The 11,665-nt window shown below is 41.1% G+C and overlaps 3 protein-coding genes across 5 annotated transcripts; 1 reads left to right on the top strand and 2 right to left on the bottom strand.

Moving 5' to 3' along the window:
• Positions 1 to 93: 93 nt before the first annotated feature.
• Positions 94 to 5,685, bottom strand: LOC132704722 (RNA cytidine acetyltransferase). 3 transcript variants are annotated; one of them, XM_060674917.1, is made up of 14 exons: positions 5,336 to 5,685; positions 4,916 to 5,029; positions 4,513 to 4,859; positions 4,092 to 4,457; positions 3,629 to 3,905; positions 3,172 to 3,444; positions 2,633 to 2,863; positions 2,284 to 2,577; positions 1,958 to 2,223; positions 1,260 to 1,516; positions 893 to 1,065; positions 576 to 833; positions 403 to 518; positions 94 to 241 (listed from the first exon to the last, which is right to left on the bottom strand). In XM_060674917.1, the coding sequence occupies exons 2-14, from the start codon at positions 5,021 to 5,023 to the stop codon at positions 130 to 132; spliced, it is 3,078 nt and encodes a 1,025-aa protein (XP_060530900.1). In that variant the 5' UTR covers positions 5,024 to 5,029; positions 5,336 to 5,685; the 3' UTR covers positions 94 to 129. The 3 variants fall into 3 exon arrangements, 2 of the variants coding, with proteins under 2 accessions (XP_060530900.1, XP_060530901.1); XM_060674918.1 differs by lacking the exon at positions 5,336 to 5,685 and having other exon boundaries at positions 4,513 to 4,855; positions 4,916 to 5,315; XR_009619309.1 differs by lacking the exons at positions 94 to 241; positions 5,336 to 5,685 and having other exon boundaries at positions 893 to 1,054; positions 4,916 to 5,317.
• Positions 5,686 to 6,604: 919 nt separating this feature from the next.
• On the bottom strand, positions 6,605 to 8,886 carry LOC132705331 (T-complex protein 1 subunit epsilon). Its single transcript, XM_060675859.1, has 6 exons — positions 8,746 to 8,886; positions 8,500 to 8,590; positions 7,780 to 8,447; positions 7,344 to 7,721; positions 7,094 to 7,285; positions 6,605 to 6,919 (listed from the first exon to the last, which is right to left on the bottom strand). The coding sequence occupies exons 1-6, from the start codon at positions 8,851 to 8,853 to the stop codon at positions 6,725 to 6,727; spliced, it is 1,632 nt and encodes a 543-aa protein (XP_060531842.1). The 5' UTR covers positions 8,854 to 8,886; the 3' UTR covers positions 6,605 to 6,724.
• A 104-nt stretch (positions 8,887 to 8,990) lies between these two features.
• Positions 8,991 to 9,836, top strand: LOC132705332 (eukaryotic translation initiation factor 3 subunit K). The gene is made up of 2 exons (XM_060675860.1): positions 8,991 to 9,129; positions 9,183 to 9,836. Exons 1-2 carry the CDS (start codon positions 9,077 to 9,079, stop codon positions 9,778 to 9,780), a joined length of 651 nt encoding a protein of 216 aa, XP_060531843.1. The 5' UTR covers positions 8,991 to 9,076; the 3' UTR covers positions 9,781 to 9,836.
• Positions 9,837 to 11,665: the final 1,829 nt, after the last annotated feature.

Here is an 11,665-nt window from a genome sequence, read left to right as displayed (position 1 = left end):
GGCGGCACTTTTACATATAGTTACAAACTGTAGTTATCTAGATGGTCATGTACTTAACCATTAATTATTTTTGTAGCCGAGAATAAACAACACTTTGTATAACACAAACGTTTTATTGAACACGGAAAATTAAAGGGACCTTTTCCGCTTATTCTTCGTTTTTTTCGCTTTCGGAACCGTCGCAGCGTCGAGGTCCTCCGTCGCGGCGCCCGCATCGCCCGCCTTGGCTCGCGCCTCGCCCCTGCAACGAGCGCGTTATATCACATCCTTGCCAGAGTAACTTTTTCCTATCCAGGGTGTTTTGCAATTATGTGATTCTTTGAGTAGTTCTTGGGTAAAAAGTGCCCAAATTTCCCAGCGTGCTTGCGAAACACACCCTGTTGTACACAAAAAAAAACTCACGTTTTGACCGATATCAGGTTCTTCTTTCCCTTTCCGCTCAGTGCCCGGCTCCAATCTTCTGCCGCGCCCTTGATGACGTACTGCTCGAGGTTTGCCTTCTTCAATTGCTCGAGTTCCTGGCCACCAAAAGACAAAATATTTATACTGCGCGCGAAACGACTATTTTGACACACCTTTTTCTGCCTCTTCTCCAGCTCCTTGGCTGCCTCCTCGAGCTCATCATTCATGCTCTGTGCGACAGGCGTCAAATCCACCTCTCTCTGCACAACCAACGACTTCTCCACAGTGTACTCAACTACTCCATTCAGGTATCGTTCGCACCTGCGCATTATCCTGTTGAAAAGGCCGAGAAGCTGGGATGACGGTAGGTCCAGCTCCAACGCCAGCTCGTCGGCCGTCTTGTGTTGCAGCCCGAGACCCAGCAGGATCGCCTGCGGCGTTCGAAAACAACTCAGTTTCGGACACGCGCTGATAGACGGCGCGCGCTTACCGATTGAACGGCGGACATTTGAACATCGCCCATCGCGTTTAAGAAGTATAACCGCGATATGGTTGGCAGCAGGTCGACGATCAGGTGGTAGTCCACCAAGTTTTTGCTGTACATTTCTAACCTTTTGACGTCGTACTTGGTCAAGTGAATATCGAGTTCCTCCTTGGTCAAATCTAAACGTGAGTTTAAGTGCGTCATGATGAGGTGAGTGAAAATATGTTGTCTCAGAATGCATATTGTGGGAGTTAATGACAGCATATTTGTTTGGAAGAGGACTAAACCCCTACTTGATAACAGGGATTGAGTGGATTTTTTTTTGCTGTTTCCAAGAACTGAAAAAGTTGCTCACCAAAATACTACTAGTTACCTCTAGAAGGTAGGTTGACGGCCCTGTTGGTGAGTATGCTCAGCCCCAAACTTGGCGGAAATTTGGCGAACTGATAAGCGAGGAGATTGATAAATCGGCGTCTGAAATCCGACCAGTAGGCAGTCAGCCAGCGAACTTCATTAGAAGATTGTTGCTGCTCCACCTCCCCTTCGTTAAGCGCTTGAATCATTATGCACGAATGTTCGCCCGTCAAGTCGTTGGTAGTTTGCCGAAGGTAAATGGGCACGAATCCTGCCCTGAGAAAACAAAAGCATTTCCTGCTTCTTCCAAACATCTCCTCATCACAATGATTCAAGTTCAATTTGTTTCATTGGACGAACACAGTCGAAGTGTTTTAAAAGTTATCTCTTCGACTGGATACAAAAATACAATATATATAAATAGTTAGACTGAACGACGTTAAGGCCATCTGCAAGGCAACTGAAAAAACACCACAACTCCATTCAGCTAGAAATCGTTCAGTCCAACCACCGTTCAGACTCCCGCTGTCGCTACACTATATGTTAAAGCCTCAATAACCCGAATGATCCCGATGATCACTGTCGTCATAGGCAAAAACCCTGGAGTAACAGAAACTACTACTAAACGCTTGGACAAACACGAAAGAAAACAAAAATGATATTATTATTAGTTAAAGTCTGCAAGGGTAGAGTTGAGAAAATTAGAAAACGACTCACTTTTTCCAAAATTTGAGCAGCCGTTCAGTCAGTCCGAACGACACTCCCATATAATCCAACCGCTCGGGCGGTCTCTCGCTAAGTTTGAGCAAGAGCGGCGGCAAGGACTTCCTCGGCTCGATACACTCCTCCAGAAGACCGACCGCGTCGTCGTCGACAAGCTCCACCTCGTTCCTTACATTATGCCCCGCCCCTTCGTCGAGGCTCGGTATTTTCAGTTCGTAGTACTGCTTCAATAAGGTCAGGGCCCTCGCGCCGTAACCCATCTGAAAAAAAACGATCCTAATAACCCCCAACGCCTCGTGGGAGGGGCGGCTGGAAGTTACGCCTTGGTAATCGGGATGGGTAGCGATTCGCACGATCCTAGCGCCAGCCAGTTTCGGAAAGTCGACATCTTGGTATTGCTGTCCTATAGTCCACGGTATCAGATCTCCCGCGGCTCTTTTGCCCCTCGCGAAGCCTTCCTCGATGCTGCCCTTGGAGATCTCGCCCTCGAGGCAGACCTGAATAAAGACGAGTACTTCCGGTAGGGTTTTCCTATTGGGATCGACTGGCCCGAGGAGGCAAAATAGGTGATGGGCGGGCGCGTCCGACATCATTTGCAGATCGTTCGGGCTGTTCTAAAAACGTACATCTTCATGGTGAGCGACAACCGAAAGCGCATCTGCCGCTCACCTTGTAGTGCGACGCGACGTAGAGGGCGACAAGACGCTGTAAAAACTCCTCGGACGCCTTGTGGTAGCAGAATAGCGTGTCCCGGTTAATGTAGTAGAGGTCGCAGCCGTCGGGGGGCGGACAACCCGACAAAATGGGTGCAACCGACGTGGAATCGAGGCAGAGCAGTTTCGTTAGCCACGCCTCGACCTCGTCACCCGGCTTGTAACGGATCGACTCGTCCAAAGTGACCTTTCGAAAGGGGAGTAAAGGATGAACGCTCCCAACTTTTTTAGAAATTTCGAACGTGCAAAACAACTCAATTTGAATAAATAAGTAATATAAGTTAAGTTAATTAATGTAAAAAAAGACAATTGTGAACTCAGAAAAAAAATCACAAAAAAACATGTACTTTATATAGTTCACTATTGTACAGACTAGTCCTAGATAAATGGCGGAGTTTTCAAGGAACAAAACTTCGTGTGACAAATATATTTAAAGACTATCTTGTGCAATATATTCGATATAATTATTAAAGGCTGGTTCAAAATTTGTTTTACCTCGTGCAAGGTCCTTCCGATGGCGGCTGCGGTACTTTTCTTATCGACAGTATTAGCGTTCGTCCCCGCGGGCACCGCCTGCACCCTCAGCTGTTGAAGCAATTTCAAGGACAACGACCTTCCCGTGCCCTCATAACCGTTTATAGTCGACGCCAAAAATACCAGGTAAGGCCCCAGCATCTTCTTGACGTAAGGCAGGGGTATGGCTGCTGCCTCGTCTATCACCAAAAGTTCGGCCTGCGCGAGCCTATGCGCGTCCGTCGGATGAATATACTGCGCAGTCAAAAGTTGACGTTTGAAAATACAAAAATGAATAATTATCAAGTTAAATAAATTAAATTAAATCCCATTTTAACCAAACTACGCCACAATTAATTAATTAATTAACTTGTTTTTTTCAACCTCTAACCACAGTTTTATTTTTTTGTTTGAGATTCCGATTTTGGGTCATTTTTACCTGAATTGTCTGCCTATGATCTCTGAATATGTTCACTCTGACAATGGATTTATTGAATTCTGGGTTGGTGCTCTGCACCAAACCATAATCGAGGTGCTCCTGGTATTCCAAAGCGTCGAAACCTTTGAAAACAAATTCGAAGAATGTGTTTAAATTTTCAGGACTCGGGCTGGTCACAAAAATGTTGGAATAGCCGAATGAAACGGCCGCAGCGACAGCTAAACCCAGCGCCGCCGATTTACCGCGCCCTCTGGAGGCTGTCAATGAAACTGTTGATCTATAGCAACAAATATAAAAAATGACAAATAACTTTGTGCAAAAGCGCAAGCTTGTCACAGAATCACAGCAATGCCTGACTGACGTTTTTTAGGTTATGTTGCGTGGAAAATGTTTAGTTACATCAGTTTTCACTCTAATTACGCACCACAAACAAATTCCGGCAATTTAAGAAAAAAGTATCTACCTCAAAGTTTTTTCGGAAATGGCCTCTACAAATTTCAGCAAGGCGCTAGCTTGGTCCAAAGTTTTACAGCAATTTATCAAGCTGCCGACTGGCTGGGTGTCTCTTAGCTGTTCCTTAAGTTCTGTCAACTCAGACTCATTAGTCGTTGCCTTTTGGGACGGTTCTACTGGTGTTACATGCAAATTATGGGAGGAAATAGGGAGAACCGCCAACTGATCATCTAAAACCAGACACCGTTTGCAGGACGCAAGTGACAACAAAAATCTTTCATTGAATCGGCACACCACATTTTGATGCGCTTCCGTCCTGAATCTCTGATGCACGTCCATCGACATAGTATACAATTGTTTAAGTGATGTTACAGATCTGCAAAAACAAGCCAGATGATGCAATTGTCCATATTTCCAAAGGATAAACTTACTTTAACAACAATATAATTATACCTCCGCCCTCAACGGTTTCCACCGTCCTCGCAAGCAAGTTAGGAGTAAGTGCTTCAAAATCCTGCAGAACGCACATCCCATACGTGTTGCCCAAAATTTTGTGTGTTTCTGAGTAATAACAGTAACGGATTTTGGTTGAAGATAAGAACAATTCGAATGGGTCATCCTCATTGACGCTCAATTTGCCCACTTTGATTTTGTGTTGCAGCTGCTTCATGCGTTTCTTGCGGTGGCTACTAAAATCTAGCTCCTTCTTATAACACCACAATACCGTAGGTCTTGCTTTCACCTCCGCTTTGGCAAGCATGTGGTGTAGAATGACTACCTTAAAATAAATTTAATTAGAATTCTTAAGATCGTATGACTACCTTGAATATCTACCTGATCTCTACCTTTATCACCAACAATTATGAATAAGGTTCTATGACCCAACTTTACCCCATTTTCAATGAGAACTCTAATTCTATTATCAATTTTTTTGCGTACCATTTCGAGCTGGAGCAAAATACAAATTAGCACGTAATATTAGGGACGAAATACAAAATGCGTGTGTTAACAAATGCCATGTGCAAAAGTTGGGTTAGGGCTAATGTTGTTTTGGCGACTCAAAATTTTGTTGTTTTGTTTTTTATTGGAGGTGGTGGTCTGCGAATCTTTCTGAAAACCTATGTCATTGCCGAAACTTCGCAAAAAAAGTGTTTTTAAAAATGAATTTAATTTTGCCAGAAACATTCTACCATTACGCGTTTTCTTCTTAATCTCTAATGGTCCTAATTTCCTCATCAAAGTAATTATTCTGACCTAAGAGTTTCATTGGCTTCACAATCGGCCATCAGATCAAAAGAAGAATCGTTCTTCGTCACGATGGAAGAAACCTGCCCATGCACAAGATTTAAAATTTCGTTCTACAAATGTTTTGCTGTGTGCAGTGTGTCTCTTATGTAAGAAAACATTTACTGAACTTTGTAGCTTTGTCCTAAAGTCCACACTTATATTGCTAGATCACCTAGTAATAATAATATAACAATAATATGCTATTCTGTAGACAAGGATAAATTTAAAATAAAAATAATTCATCACATTTTGTCTATCCCCAAAATAAACAAATGGAAATTCTCCCTAAAACCCTTATGTTGTGCCATATATTGCAGAAATTGACGTTAATAAATGTTCTAAAGGAAATGCTAGATAATTTATATAAAATACGAAGTCTAACCTACATAATATAAAAGTTTTAAACATAAATATTGCTTGAAATTTCATATTGAAAACTAGCAAATCTTACAAGTAATTCTTAGTCTTGTTTTCTTCGACATTTTCCCCTTTTTTTGTTATTTCTTCTTGTACATGTACATTTTTTCTCATATTTCGTTTACTTTTTGCTCTTTATGCATTTATATTTTCATAAGTTATTTATTGCTTTTAGGCTGTAGATCTGTAGCCTATTTATTTTTTGCACTTTTTATCTCTTTTCTCTATTTCTTGTATTGTAAGAATGAGTTATATTTTGTAGTTCGTTTTTTTCTAAAATATTTAAAACCATTGTTTTAAAAAATAACTGCTTTACCGTGAAACATTCCAACCCGGTAAACAGTTTTACAGAAGAATAATTTCTAACTTTGTTGGAAAGCTATTTTTAGGAAATAAAAAAAATAACTTGAGAGTTCCACATCCTAGGTTGACTAGTATCATAAGTAGCAGCTATGTAGTGCCCTTAAAATATCTAATCACTTACAAGTGTTTATTACGCTTATTACCAACAAAAGCAAATTTACCCTAAAACTAAGTAAAAAAAAATATTAAGGAGTAACGCAAGAAAGAAGTTTTTTCAGAACAACAGCGAGAATGAGTAACGATTTGTAATGGAATGTATAAGTGAAGAACATTTTATATTTTGTCTTATTATGTATTGCTTCTTTCTGTATTGTATTCATTTGTAGACCTCTTGTCGAAACATGTGTTTATTTTTTGGGTGCCAATATTGTTGTGATTTTGATTAGATAAAATAAAAAATTTAAAATCAGTATGGCCGCCGACAGAGCCTCTGTAAGTTTGAAAGCATCTGCTAACAATAAAACAAAGGTTTAAAGGTTAGATGGTTTTAATGCTTTATGCATAAGAATGTAAGAAATCTGCGCGGATGAGAAATATTATTAAAAACAAAATATGTTACGGCGGAATAAATAGTATTTAAAACCCTTGGGAGTCGTTTGGTTGGCGGACGTCGTCGATCTTCAATATCATCTTCACGAGCTGCGTGGCCAGCAAAAACTGCTGCCGCTTCGAGCGAAGAGATTCGATTACGTGCTGCTCGCGCATATTTATGTTACCAGTGAACATGCAATCGATTCCAAGAGCCGGATCACCACTGGACGACTGTTTCGCCTGGAATAATAATTTTTAGGTTCTGCTACTTCTTTATTTCTATTGGCCAACACTAGCCATAATTTTTTGGTTAGGCCCTAGATTTTTTTTTTAAATTACATTTATATTGGCCACCTCTGCTGCGGCATTTAAGTTCATGGGTTATTTGTTAGTTACGGATATTTGTTGAATTACTTTGACTTCACCGAGCGCGTGGATGGCCGATAGACCGCTATTTTCCGCCAGCGCTAGCGGAATGCTCTCCAAAGCTTCAGCGAACGCCCGGTACGCGTACTGCTCAAGTGATGCAAGTTGATCGGCCTGCGATGCCACCGCCAGGCTGCACGCCACTTCAGCTGCGCCACCCCCGTAAACGACCCTGGGTTCCTACCAGATACAATTTTTTTTAACCACCACCACAAGACCTTATAGAATTGTTCCAAACCTGTACCAAGCTCGTCACAACACACAAAGCATCGTGCAGGCTCCGTTTCGCTTCCTCCACCAACATTTTGTTACCGCCGCGCACTAAGATCGTCACCGCCCTCGAGTTGGAGCAATCTTCGATCACCAGCATTCGATCGCTTGTTGTGCCAAACGTCAGCTCCCTCACCAGTCCAGCGTGACCCAGTTTTTCAGGACTGAGCTCTTCAAACCGCGGCACTATGCGACCTCCGGTCGCTATCGCTATGAGCTCGATTTCGGGCCCCCCAACCCACCTAACAGCCGGCAGCTCCTGCTGCAGCAATAGGTGGTTGGCTTCATCGTCAAAACCCCACTGGCATATAGCCAGGGTAGCGCCTGCGTTTTTCACGAGGCTAACCTGGAACAATCAAAACCTAACATAACAATTCGTACAATTGATATATAAAATAGCTAACCATTTCTCGGAATTTGTCCTGCTCGTACTGCCTTAATTCCTTGTAACCGGCAACATCTTTTACGTCTAACTTGTGAGTGGTTTTAGGTTTTGGGGGTTCAAAGGGACAAGTCAGAATAGCCAGTTTGACATCTTTTAGAACTTTCGGCATCTGTGAGTGCGATACCGTCTTGTCGATAACCACTCCTTTTACTAACACAGTGTCCTCCAGCTTTCCTCCAACCTTCCCTTCAACTTTAATCAACTCAAAGTTGACGTCTTTGTGGGGCAAGTCGGCGACTGCCAATACTGCATTTACTGCAATTTCAGCCATTTGCCGATGGCACTTGTTGATAATTTTCGACCCGAGGGTGGTCATGGCCACTTTTACCAGTGGCTCAGGGTTTTTGTCTGACACTGGGAACATCTCAGCGATCTTTTCCAAGTGCTTTACTGCAGTGTCGCATGCCATTTCGAAACCATCTGCTATCCTTATAGGATGAATGCCCCTGTCTACTAATGTGGCTGCCTGCTCCAGCAAGGCGCCAGCAAGTACTACAACCCCGGTAGTGCCATCACCAATTTCATCATCTTGCGACTGAGACAGTTCTACCAAAAGTTTGCCAATTTCATGTTCAATGTCCATCATTTTTAAGATTGTCGCCCCATCATTGGTCACGGTTACTTCACCTAAAAACACAAATGTTGAGAATTCAGTACTTATGCCCATACAGTCAGTTACCATCCGGCGAAACCATCATTTTATCCAAACCCTTAGGGCCCAAGGATGTCCTAATAGTGTTAGCAATTTGTCTGGCGGCCAAAATATGAGACTGAAAATTAAAAACTTTGTAGATTCGCATAATTTAAGCTCCACTGTTAAAAAAAAAATAGAGAAGTGATAAGCCATAGCCCAAAATTCCGTGATATTAAAAATTTTTGAAGCAGATGATCAAAAATTGTTTGGACAACAAACTTATAACCTTACTTTCAGTGCATCGATTCCGGTCAATCGTTTTTGTTTGTCTTGGTCTTTGATTATAATAAAAGGTCTGCCATATTCGTCAAAAGCGATGCTTCCCGGAAAACCCGCCATAATTTGATTTTCAAAACGTTCCACGATCTTTTGGATGACTTTGGATATATTTTTCGTATAATATATTTATCCAAATTATACAGCGGAAACTTTTTGACGTATAACGCACAAGACAGACAGAACTTCTTCTTTTTGTTGCTGTGCCATTACCATGTCGAGGTTAGGTTCTATGAATTTTTTGGTTAGCTTATTGTGTAGCGTTAAGTCTGCAAAAACGTAAGACATGGCTGAAACAATGAAACAAACAGTGGGCAATATGCTAAAAGGGATCGAGCGGTAACGGATTTATAAAAATTACGTCAATAATTTAAGATAATTATCTCTTGTAGGTATAATCCCGACAACCTTTACACTTTGGAACGTTATGTGGAAATTCAATCGCGAGAAAACACCTATGACCTGGAAGCTAATCTGGCAGTGTTAAAGTTGTATCAGTTCGACCCGCAAATTTTCAATTTCGATATTGCGGGACAGATTCTCATGAAAGCACTCACAAACCTTCCGCACACCGACTTCATTTTGTGCAAATGTTTGCTGACCGAACAGCAACTGTCTCAAGAGCCAATAAACCAAATAATATACCTGGCCGATTTGCTTGAGCAGTGCGATTTCCAACTGTTCTGGACCCGGGTTCATACAATTCCGGCACTGACTCAGAAAATCACCAGTTTTTTTGATTCCATTCGCAAGTTCGTGTGTCATGTAGTCGGCATTACATTCCAGACCATAGACAGGAATCATTTGGCGCAATTGTTGGGTGACGTTGACGATAAAACGCTGCAAGCTTGGGTGAAAAAGTATGGCTGGAAGCAACAGGGTGATAACCTGATTTTCATCGCCAACCAAGATGAGAATATCAAGACGAAGAATATTAGTGAGAAGATTGATTTTGACAACGTCGGGCACATAATGGCACAGTGCCTTTGATTGGGTTGCAATATATGTGAAAAACAGTGCATTTTAATAAACAAAATATAAAAATACTGCTTGCCTTTTACTTTATTTATTAGATCACCCTCTCACTTCACCAACTGATCCTGTGTAGTTGTTAAATAAAAATGGGCCATTTTAAAAATTTTAGAAAGTAGACCAGATGCAATGTTTACATGTATATGTCTACTATCAAATTGCAAGAAATTTTGCAGATGGAATTACCAGCTCTATGAAAAATGTAATTAAAATCAAAATCAGGGAAGATTGCTCTTAAAAGCCTAAATAATTTTATGAGATAGAGCGGGAAAATTTAAGTGGAAAAAATATTCAAAAGCAAGTGTAGAACTTCCTACAGACAGAACGCTCATGCAAGTCTAGTAATTGCAGATGACAGTTTTGGTTAGTTTAGAAAGAAAGGTTAGTTTAGAAAAGTTAGTTAAAGAAAACTGTATTTGAATATATAACCTAAATTAGCTCTAAATGTAACAGAATTGCACAGAAATTGGTTTTAGAGAGTACATAAATTTATGAGTATATATTGGATTTCCTTCAGCACTTTAAATAAACGCCGTCATTTCTCTCGATTCTAGTATTTTCATTATGGATTTATCGTTTATTTTATCAACAATTTAAAAAACAACCTTTAAAAACAAAATTGCACCAAAATAATCAATAATCATTTTATTCGAAAAAATTGCCAGTTAAAAATACGTGCATTTTTAATAGCACTTATTATCTCCTAAAAATCTCGTGTCTACCGGGCTTAAGGATTCTGTCGAGTGGGAATCTACTATATCGTCGAGCCGCAATTTTGCTATCTATGCAAATTTCCCATTTTGACTCAACTGGAATGAAACGCAATAAAAAAGACTTTATTTGTATTTTTATCATACAGCTACTAGACACATACATGTACATAACAGTATCCAGCATAAAAAAACGTTGAATGTGTCTTATTCAATATGCGCATGAGCGGCCATTTTTAACCCATCCAGATGGCCGCTGACAGTTCGTCAATCCGACAGGTTTCAGGTTCGACCTAGGATTTTTACGCCAGTATTTTCGCAAAATATTCCCACACCTTGTTAAATGTTGTGGGAGACGTGTGGAGGTCGCCGTTTAAATAGAAAATGGCGCAAAGTGCTGCTTAGTGTGTGAAATTTTTACAGTTTCTAGTCCACCATATTATATTATAGCTATATGATTTTGTATAGCCAACAGGGCCCGTGCGCGTGCGCCGTTATATGAGAAATGCAGTCATTGCTGTGATTATTCGTTCTCCGTATTCCATATATAACCGGTAGTCGTTGTGTTGCGTACATTTGTTGTGTGTCCTCTGTAGAAACAATCAAATCCGAATCGTACTGTGTTAATAAGCCAAACCAAACCGAAAGCTAAGCGTTCGTTTTTTTCCCGATGCCGATGCAACACAGAAAAACCGTCCAAAACTAATGGGAAACAAATTAGATTTTTTTCAGGCTACCGTTTCAGAGAGAGAGAGCGAGAGGGAGAGATGGAGCGAGACAGATTCCGTGGACCATTCTAATATGGCCTACTTAAACGGTAACGTTAGCATTGCGGCTCGAAATGAGGTTCTTTTTTGCGTGCCTCTCCGCTTTTTATAGATGTCGAGAGGCTGCTTGGGACGCCGGTACGGATACGTCCGAACACCTAGAGTTTGTTTGTTGTTGGTATCGCTACGTAACAGATGTATCCGATCGTTTGACATATAAAGAACGCGTTCGAAACACGCACTAAGAGTGTGATTGACGTTTTTCTTATTGTTATTTATTTAATTGCTTCACTCTCGTCGGTCTACCGCGAGTGATACACCAAAACGCCGGGGTTCATAATGACATCTTCGTGTGCATTTTTAATA

This window comes from Cylas formicarius, unplaced genomic scaffold, assembly GCF_029955315.1.
Source record: "Cylas formicarius isolate icCylForm1 unplaced genomic scaffold, icCylForm1.1 PGA_scaffold_7__23_contigs__length_41026272, whole genome shotgun sequence".
Lineage (NCBI taxonomy): Eukaryota > Metazoa > Arthropoda > Insecta > Coleoptera > Brentidae > Cylas > Cylas formicarius.
The sequence above is the reverse complement of the archived record's forward strand: the minus strand, read 5'-3'. Positions and strand labels throughout refer to the sequence as shown.